Source organism: Marmota marmota, unplaced genomic scaffold (assembly GCF_001458135.2).
Source record: "Marmota marmota marmota unplaced genomic scaffold, marMar, whole genome shotgun sequence".
Lineage (NCBI taxonomy): Eukaryota > Metazoa > Chordata > Mammalia > Rodentia > Sciuridae > Marmota > Marmota marmota.
In genome coordinates this window covers 10,753,165-10,763,901 of record NW_026000205.1, presented here as the reverse complement: position 1 = coordinate 10,763,901, position 10,737 = coordinate 10,753,165, and the positions used below count along the sequence as shown (strand labels likewise).

The following is a 10,737-nucleotide window of genomic DNA, read 5'->3' as shown; positions in this document are numbered from 1 at the left end:
GATTAGTTGCTAAGGCTGGCTTTGAAATTGTGATCCTCCTTGTTAAGCAAGATGTTAATTATTCTGTGTTCAGTGAAATAACCATTTTTCTTTTTTTGTGTGTGGTGCTGGAAATTAAACCCAGGGCCTCATGCATGCTACGCAAATCATTGTTCTTGCCCTTTAAGAGCTTTAACAGTTAAGAAAATAAAAGGTTGCATATGAATAAATAAATGATTGCATGATTTTCATTTTACATTATATATATAATATATATATATACACATTTTTTTTGTACTAGGAATTGAACCCAAAGGTGATTCACCATTGAGTTACATTCCCAGTCCTTTTTATTTTTTATTTTAAGACAAAAGTTTTGCTTAATTGCTGAGGGTCTTGGTGAGTTGCTGAGGCTGGCCTTGAACTTGTGATCCTTGTGCCTTAGCCTCTCCGTTGTGGGGATTGCAATTGTATGTCAATATTCCTGGAGATTGTGTGATTATTTTTTGGGGGGTGGAGTGGGGTAGGGGGTTGAACTCAGGGGCACTTGACCACTGAGCCACATCCCCAGCCCTATATTGTATTTTATTTAGAGACAGGGTCTCTCTGAGTTGCCTAGCACCTCATTTTTGCTGAGGCTGGCTTTGAAGTTACGAGCCTCCTGCACAGCTTCCCAAGCCACTGGAATTACAGGCATGCACCACTGAACCTGGCTTGATTGTGTGATATTTAAATCCAGAAAATTGCAATGAGAGAGAGAAAATACTTAGAGAATGAAGGGGTGAACTGAGATAGGGTTTGTCTAGCCCAGGCTTTCTGAGGAAATAACTTTTCACCTGAACTTATGAGATAAAACGAGCCATGCAAAGAACCTGATGTAGAGAATTTCTAGAAAATTGAACAGTTGATAGAAAACTTTGAAAAAGGTAAAAGACTTGGCTTATTTCAGATGCTTGAAGAATATTTGGTCTATAATGAACAGTAGAGAAAGCAAGGCAAGAAAATGTTGGATAAATCTTTTTTTTTTTAAAGAGAGAGAGAGAATTTTTTTATTATTTGTTTTTTTAGTTTTTGGTGGACATCTTTATTTTTATTTTTATGTTGTGCTGAGGATCGAACCCAGTGCTCCAAGCATGCCAGGTGAGCACGCTACCACTTGAGCCACATCCCCAGCCCCTGGATAAGACTTTGACTGAGATATGCTAAAAGAAAAGGTTATGGACAATCTCATAAATTATGGTAATGCATTTGGATTTTATTCTAAATGCATAGAGTAACTAAATAGTCTGGTATTGCACATGACTCCTGCTAGTAAAACCTTAACTTAGTCCAACTGTCCCTATATATCCGGGTAGAACACCATATTGGTGACTTCTTTAGGAGACTCATTAGATACTGACATAGGACAAATTATTTGCTATTGTACTTATTTCTGCATTAGTCTTTGACAATCTTGTAGAACATTTATCGTTGTTGAGTCTACCCTCAGGTGGCTTCCCATCGCTACTTACAGCAGTAGGCAGGGCGAACTATTTATCCATTGTCCCCTCACTCCTTCTTCCTTATTGATATAGCCCCAATTTTATTTATTTTTTTCTTTTTTTTATTAGTTGTTCAAAACATTACAAAGCTCTTGACATATCATATTTCATACATTTGATTCAAGCAGATTATGAACTCCCATTTTTACCCCGTATACATATTGCAGATTCACATCGGATGTTGATGTTCCCTACTAGAGGACATTTCCTCACCTCTCTGAAGCTTCTCAAGTATATCTACATGACAGTGTGGCCAGTGAGAGGGAAACTGCCATGCTATGTGTGACTTCCAGAAAGATTCCTCAAAGTGAACTCTTTGCCCTGATCACCACCGGATCCACTCCTGAAAGAAGGACATGAAAGCCAGAACTCCTTAGGCCATGAGGTAACCTCTGGAATAGAAGCTTCATCATAAGTGTGGTAGAATAGAAGGAGTGGGGTCTCTGATGCTCACAGAGACAACAGCCCACTTTCAGGATTCTCACGTGCAGGAAGAACATGCCCTTGTATTTTAAGCTGTGCATGTCAGGGGGGTTTCTGTTGTCTGTAGCCATTTCTAACCTCTTGCATGCCCTGACTCTGTGCCTGGCCCTCTAGCAAACTCTGTATGGGGATCACTTTATATTCCTTGAGCATATTTCATGGAGTCTTGACTCTTATTAGCAAGTTTTATAAATGAGACCTCAACATGGGAAGTCTTCTGCCCAAGGTCATTCAACCAGATAGGGCAATGTTCTGACCTCTAAGTCAGTGATTCTCAGTTCTGTCTGCACATCAGAATTTCCCAGAGCTTTTGATAAATGTCCAGGCCATGCTAAAATTAGTTACTTGGAAGTGTGAAGAACAGGAAAATATATGCCTAGTCTCCGAGAAGATCCCCCAAGATACTTACAAAGGGGAAAAAGAGGCTTTGCAGTGAAGTTGGGCAGACACCCCCTTAACCTAGAGCTCTGACCTGACACATGACTAAACCAGTCAGGATCACTCTGGGTGAACTGGGCTGGCACAAAATAATCATACAGAGAAATACCTTTGGGTTCTGTGATGGCTCCTCTGACCCAGCTCCCGCAAAGGAGGCAAGACAGGCAAGAAAGACGAAGAGCATGCCTCGAACCTGGTTTTATTGGGGAGAAGCCATTCAAATGAGGCAAGGGGTAGGATTACAAAGGAACAGATGAGTGTAACTCAACCCCACTGGGTGACATCTACTCCTGGAGCCACATCTCATTGTCTGAGTGGAGGTAAATAAAGCCCAAGCTATTGCAGGGCACAATAATTGTTCAGTATCTCTTACTCAAGACTTAAGGGCATGTATTTCCAGAGCGGCTCCTGACGGAGCTCCATATGACCACCAGTCCTGGGTGACAGGATGCTCTAAGAACACAGCTCTCTTGTACAGTGTTCCTGTCAAATATGTAGGACCTGAGTCTACCTATGAGGAAACATTGGAAAAACAGATGAAAGTCATAGAATAGTCCTGAAATGCATCCTCATATGTATATGGAAAGAGATATTTCACACAGATGAAGAAAATATTGTCTTTTCAACACAATTTCTCAAGACAAACCACGGAGGCCACAAAGAAGTGGCACAATTTTTAAGTACTGAAAGGGAAAACTTTCAATCCCAAATCCTATATCCAGCAAGAATATTCTTCCAGAATGAAGCAGACCAACACTATTTATTAGGGAAATGCAAATCAAAATCACAATGAATTACCACTTTACACCTATAAAAATGGCCTTAATCAAAATTTGCCATATGTGGTGGTGACTCAGTGATACCAAAGCAAGAGGATTGCAGGTTCAAGGCTATTCTTAGCAACACAGTGAGACCCTGTCTCATAAACAAACAAAACCAGAAAATAAGTGATGGCAAGGATGTGGAAATTTGAAACTTTGTGCATTGTGACTAAGGATCTAAGAAGCTGCTGTGGGAAATAGTATGGAGGTTCTAAATAAATCAAATGTGATCACCATATGATGCAGCTCCAGATAATATTATAAGAAATCATTTCACAAATCTTCAAATCATTTAACAGAGGACATTTTAAAACTTAAAACTAGCTGGGCACTGTGCCACATGCCTGTTATCCAAGCAACTTGGGAGGCTGAGACAGGCAGGAGGATCTCAAGTTCAAAGCCAGCCTCAGAAACCTAGCAAAACCCTGTCTCAAAACAGAAAATTTTAAAAACAGGCTGGAGATCTAACTCAGTGGTTAAGGGCCCCTGGATTTAATCCCTGGTACAAAAACAACAAAAAGCAAAAAACAACAAAATAAAACCAAACAAAAAGACCATAAAAACTTAAAGCTATGGACATATGAGCTGGGATCATAGCTCAGTGGTAGGGCACATGCCTAGCATGTGTGAGGCACTGGGTTTTATTCTTTGCACTGCATATAAATAAATAAATATCTATCAAAAATTAAAAAATATTTTTTAAAACTATGTATAAAAATGGAGGCAGGTTCAATGATTGCTATAGAAATGCTTTTACAACTTGTTTATATAACCTATCCTGGGTGTTCTCTTAGAGAAGAAAACATCCTTGGTCATCTCTGAGCTCACAGTCCATTAGTACACCACACTTTCTAGTTCTTCACGTTAAAGATCTATAAAATATGAATATATGTGTACTATGTATAAAAATAAAATGGAGGGGCTGGGGCTTTAGCTCAGTAGTGGAGTACTTGCCTAGCACATGTGAGGCACTGGGTTTGATCCTCAGCACTGTAATATGAAATAAAGCCATTCCTGTCCATCTACAACTACAAATAAAATAAAATAAAATAAAATGGACAAGGGTAAGGATAGAAGGGTAGATGGACATGATCAATGCACCATGTATACATGTATGGAAACATAACTGTAAACCCCATTAATTACAATTAATGTTATCATAAAAATAAAATAGACATATGATACAATGTTCTACTGTAAAGAGAACATGGTTATTTCATGATATAATCAGTGAGTGAGGAGGCAGGGTGGTACATACAAGGATGCCATGAATACTTTTATATTTCTGTGGCAGCTTGAAATGTTTGGGAAAGCAGAAACAAGGGTGAGCAGATTATCTAAGAGAATGAAACTCAATATTCCCAAGACCCTTGGTGGACTGAGGGTAGAATATTCAGTTAGACCATCCTCTCCATTTGCTACTCACCTAGGAAACCAAGGCGGGTTTGCATCACTGCTTGAGAGCACAATTCTTTTGTTACCATTGTTAGCATATAACAGTATTTATTAACCTACAAACAGACTTACTTCAGATGAGATAATCCCTAGGTCCTCATGGGTCAGAACAGAAGTTCTATAACCTTACCTACCTGTTCCAGTTATTTCACTCTAATGTTTATTCTGAATGTACTCTAAACCAACCAAACAAAAAGCAAAGAAACTAAGCATAAATATTATTATTCAAGGCTAAATTTCTTGAAGTTCTGTTCAGACAAGGCATGGTATATTTTACTATTATGCCCCTTTCAAGTTTAAATTTTTTTTTATCATATCCTTTCCTTCATCACTCAATTCTTTTTTTGCTCTGAAAGTATCTGCAAGTTCAGGACTGACAAGTATGATTATATATACTATCAACTGGTAATTGCTATCCCTTTCTACAGTCCAGAGGGCTACTTAATGTTTTCAGCATCAGATGCTTGAACCATGAACTGTTTTCCTGGTTACTCAATATTTTCACAATGAGCAAAAAGGCTTTTAAAATTTTCTGTTTTATTAGACTTCATATAGTAAATGCTAGATATAAGAAATTCTTCCCAATAAGGATCTAACATGGTTCAAATTGCTGTTAAGCTTAACGTGCTCATGGATAAGATGCTATAAATATTAACTGTCTTAGCATATTTCTGATTCTCAAATATAAACACCTTTCCAGGAGCTGGGGTTGTGGCTCAGTGGTACAGAGCTTGCCTAGCATGCACAAGGCTCTGGGTTCGATCCTCAACACCCCATAAAAATAAATAAACAAAATAAAGGTATTGTGTCTAACCAAAAAATAAATATTAAAAAAATAAAGGTTATTTTATATGAAAAATATTTTTTCCTAATTCTCTCTACTGTAATTACTAAACTCTCAAATTCTACTCATGGTGTTTCTCTTCTCAACATCCCTTTCTCTTGTGTGAATTCTTAAGCTAGGGCTAAAGTGTCCCTAAAACCATGACACACAAAACAAAATAATTCAAGTTACAGGTGAATACTTTGTGCAAGGGTTGAACAACAGATAAAGGCCTTTCTATAATTACTGCATTCACACAGATAAAACAGCCTCTCAAGTATTAAATCATAAGGTTTCCTTTTAGCAAGAATTCGCCAGTTTGAATGACTGCTAAAGACCTTTCTACATTGACTGTTGAGAATGTCTGAAATGTTTAGCAATATCTCCCTTAACTGAAAAGACTTAAGATATTCTCCTGGACAGAAAAATTCCAGTCTTCGGTACAAAATCAACAGAAATACATGAATATACACCAAAGACGTAAACAAGAATATTTATGGCAGTATTTTATTATAACAGAAAATTATAAAAATACAAATATCTGCCAACAGGATAAATAACAGTATATTATTAAAATGATATAGTATACAAAATAAAAAAGAACATACTACTACCACATGGAATATTATACAGATCTTTAAAATGTTCAGGGAAACAAAGAAGGACATGAATTCACGATGTCTAAGTAAAACATATATAAATAAAGTTTGAAAGCATGCATAAACTAGTTTAATGAGGTTATAAGCCAGGGAAATGGTAATCATTTTTTTTTGTAGAAGTGGTAATATTTGGGGAAGTAAAAACTACTTTTTATTACATAGACTGCAAAAATAATTAGAATTCATATTTTTAAAAAATTTATGGTGATCAGTGCTGATACCATTTTGTAATTTGCTTCTACATGTACTATATTTTTAAATAACTGAAAATTAGTGTCAGAGCTACAACCTAATAATAATGATCATACACATTTCATATGCAATAAACAGTAGTTTTGTGGTGTGGAACTTTAAAAACTTTGTGATTAAAATTACATCAACATGTTTAAGCATGCTTTTGTTTTTAAAACTAAAGGTTTACATTAACTTGGAAAGACTTCACAAAGAAACCACTTTATTTATTGCATTTCCATGTTTTCTCCCTTATGTGTTCTCTGATGGACAATGAGGCTTCTCCTATAACTGAAGGACTTACCACACTCATTACAAACATAGGGTTTTTCACCTGTGTGAGTTCTTTGATGTACAATAAGATTCGTCTTCTGGCGGAAGTACTTTCCACATTCATTACATTTATATGGTTTTTCTCCCGTGTGAGTTCTTTGATGATGAATGAGATAAGACTTCCTGCTAAAGGCTTTCCCGCACTGAGGACATTCATAGGATTTCTGCCCTGTGTGTATTTTTTGATGTACAGTCAGAGTTGCTTTCTGGCGAAAGGATTTCCCACATTCATTACAGATATAGGGTTTCTCTCCTGTATGAATTCTCTGGTGTAGATTGAGATTTGTCTTCTGACTGAATGATTTCCCACATTCATTACATTCATACGGTTTTTCTCCTGTGTGAGTTCTATGATGATCAATGAGGTATGATTTCATTCTAAAGGCTTTCCCACAGTGAGGACATTCATAAGATTTCTCCCCTGTATGTGTTCTTTGATGTGCTACTAGGGTTGTTTTCTGGCGGAAAGACTTTCCACATTCATTACAAATATAGGGTTTCTCCTCATTGTGAGTTTTCTCATGAAGAGCAAGGGTTGTCTTCTGAGAGAAGGATTTCCCACATTCATTACAAATATAGGGTTTCTCTCCTGTGTGAGTTCTCTGATGTACAGTGAGGTTTGCCTTCTGGTGAAAAGACTTTCCACATTCTTTACAAATATAAGGTTTTTCCCCCGTATGAATTCTCTGATGTAGAGAGAGTGTTACCTTCTGGCGGAAGGACTTTCCACAGTCATTACACTTATATGGTTTCTCTCCTGTGTGAGTTCTCTGATGACGAATGAGGTGTGACTTCAATCTGAAGGCGTTTCTACATTGTGGACATTCATATGACTTCTCCCCTGTATGTGTTCTCTGATGATCTGTGAGTGCTGTCTTTAGGCGGAAGGACTTACCACACTCATTACAAACAAAGGGTTTCTCTCCTGTGTGAGTTCTCTGATGATCAATAAGATAGGACTTCCTTCTGAATGCATTCCCACACTGATGGCATTGATAGGGTTTTTCCTCTGTGTGAATTCCCTGATGCAGAATCAATACTGACTTCCTGCAGAAGGATTTCCCACATTCAGTGCATGTATGTTTTTTTTCAATATTGTTTGCTCTTCTCTTTTTATTATATACAGGTAGGGTTTCCCCTCTATACACTCTATTATGTGTGATCAAGCCTCCCTTTTTAAGGAATGATTTCTCACACTCACTGTATCCAAATGACTGTGCTGGAGTTACCATCTTCTGATACTGTATAAGCACATCATTATGACGGAAGGTCCTGTCACTTTGATTATGGGATTTTACTTCAGGAGGAGCTATTTCTTGCCTATTATTAAGTAGTGATCTCCCAAATCCATTGTACTCATTAATTCTCTTTCTTGAAGGACTTAGGTTACTGATGATTAATCCTGAAACATTTTCCAAAGTCTTCCCATGAGTGTCATAGTCAGGAGGTAGATTTTTTGAATCAACAGGTTTTTTGATTAGATTAAGTGTCTTTTCATATATACTGTTCTCCTTGACAAGTCTTTTGTGGTTAATGCACACAACTGATCTAGAATACTTATCTTGGTGTTCCTTGAATTTCATTAAAATGTCTTCAGCTTTCCAGTTTTCTTCTAAAAAAAATTAATAACAACTTGTGAATCTTCACACAGTTGCTAGGGAAAGAGTCTACTGGGGTCTAATGTATTAGGAAATGAGATAGTAGAAAAAACCCAGGACAAATTACTCTCTGCCTGGGGATAGGAAGAAAAGAGAAGAAACATAGAATCTAAATAAAAACTCTGCTTCAGTGTGGGAAATAATGGAAAAAAAAATGAGCAATGAACACTATTATTACATTTTACGTCCTACAGAACTTCATAGACAAAGTAAAACAGAATGGTGGAAAGAGGGATTGAAAGAAAAATAGATTCACAGACAATTAAGTAAATCTACAAAGGGCATTATACTTTAAGCAAGATGGATAAAAAAGTATTGGTAGAAATGTTTGTTCGGGGAAAATATTAAGAGAAGGATTATTTTTGCAGGACACAGAAGATCACCTACACTTTAATACAGGCAATTAATGAAATAACTCTTGAACACCTAACATGTAATATAATCCAGTAAAGAAGGTTACAAAAGAAGATCATTTATTTGGGAGAAAAGAATTTTAAATGTAAACCATATACAATCAGACTTTAAATTATATGATAATATTCAAGAATTGTGTATGTGTATTTTTTTATTTTTGGTACCAGTAATTGAACTCAGGGACACTCAACCGCTGAGCCACATCCCCAGTCCTATTTTGTATTTTATTTACAAATAGGGTCTCACTGAGTTGCGTAGTGTCTTGCTAAGTTGCTGAGGCTGGCTTTGAACTTGCAATCCTCCTGTCTCAGCCTCTCAAGATGCTGGGATTACAGGCGTGCGCCACTGTGCCCGGCTGTGCATGTGTACTTTAGTAAGTAGGTAGCAGAGGAATTCAAATAAGAGGAAGGCAGGTATGATGTGAAGTAATGAAGGAATAGTCAGTCTATGGAAAAGGAACATAACATTTGGAAGGGAGTATATACAACACAATAAAAAGTACCTATGTGATGACAAATCCTTCATTTATGGAAAAACCTCAGAGCCCAGATTAAATGGAAACTGATTTTGTGTGTGTGTTTTGCTAGGGTTTGAACCCAGGGCACTCAATCCCTGAGCTACAATCCCCAGCCCTTTTTATTTTTGTTTTGAAACAGGGTCTCACTAAGTTGCTAAGGGCCTTGCTAAGTTTGCTGAGACTGGCTTTGAATTTGCAATCATCCTGCCTCAGCCTCCTGAGCTCCTGGGATTATAGGCTGATATATAGGATTATAGGATTATAGGCTGATTTTTAATCTTGGGCTTTATAAAGATTAGCAAGAATTCTGTAAGAAAGAAAAGCTGAAAAGACTATATGAAGGCTTACTGAGGTAGTTTAAGAAAGATGAGAATTTTCTATTTTAACAAGTAATGGTATATCTTGTTAAGAGAGTAACAATATAAATTGAATGAATGAGACAAATGTTATAACAAAGGCAACATACTTAATAATAATGAAGAGATGAAACATGGGTTTTCATTTTGCACATCAGTGAGAAATAAGAGTATAACAGAATGTTAATATATTTCACAGGCTGATAAATAATTGTGAACAGATCCAGAAGAAATGTTGACAGAGACAGAAGATTTGGGCTGATATCATGGCAGGAATAAAGTAACTAAGAAATGATGGGAAAGAATTTAAGAGCTGAGATGTTTAATTTCTAACATGCTGTAACAAAAAAGGTGAGAATGGGCTGGGGGTGTGGCTCAAGCGGTAGCGCGCTCGCCTGGCATGCGTGCATCCCGGGTTCGATCCTCAGCACCACATACCAACAAAGATGTTGTGTCCGCCGAAAATTAAACAATAAAAATAAATAAAAATTATTTAAAAAAAAAAAAAAAAAAAAAAAAGGTGAGAAGACACTACAATACTTTGGAGGGAGAAACATGCTGAGTAGCAGATGTCAGTGCCAGGTACAGAAAATGAACAGCCGAAGTTCTGAGAAAGGAAGGGGTTGTCATGATTTAAAGACAGATCCCTTAAAGATAAATTTGAGACATGAAGACTAAGAGTACAGTATTCTTTTAAACGTGTGTGACTCTTACATGTCAGGCACTGTTAGGGAGGACAGACACACTGGTGAAGAAAAGAGACCAAGTTGTAAAATAATCACTCAAGAAATTAGGATAAGAATGAGTTAGTGTTGTTTACCCAAACCAAGGGTTGACTTTAGGAATGATGATCAGTCATATAAAATGAACCACAAAGGTTTAATGGAGAACAACTGTAACTAAGGAAAGCCGGAGCTGAGGCAAGTGAGTTTTAAAATTAACAGATCTGTAGTGAGAATGGGAACTAAGGCTTAGTGCAGGAAAGAAACCTGAGGTATTATGAAGGCGGTGGGGGGGGGGGGAACGGTA

At 37.1% G+C, this 10,737-nt stretch overlaps 1 protein-coding gene and 1 long non-coding RNA gene across 3 annotated transcripts in view; one reads left to right on the top strand and one right to left on the bottom strand.

Moving 5' to 3' along the window:
- Nucleotides 1–589: 589 nt before the first annotated feature.
- Nucleotides 590–10,463, top strand: LOC125612634. 2 transcript variants are annotated; one of them, XR_007343123.1, is made up of 4 exons: nucleotides 590–1,119; nucleotides 1,688–1,905; nucleotides 9,908–10,059; nucleotides 10,229–10,463. It is a non-coding gene; the product is annotated as an uncharacterized LOC125612634 (long non-coding RNA). The 2 variants fall into 2 exon arrangements; XR_007343122.1 differs by lacking the exon at nucleotides 590–1,119 and having other exon boundaries at nucleotides 1,133–1,905.
- Nucleotides 6,022–10,737, bottom strand: part of Znf567 (zinc finger protein 567) — a 19,988-nt gene continuing 15,272 nt past the window's right edge. The window contains exon 6 of the mRNA XM_015497148.2: nucleotides 6,022–8,375. Within this exon, the coding sequence (XP_015352634.1) occupies nucleotides 6,658–8,375 (1,718 nt within the window). The 3' untranslated portion in view covers nucleotides 6,022–6,657. The remainder of the gene's footprint in view (nucleotides 8,376–10,737) is intronic.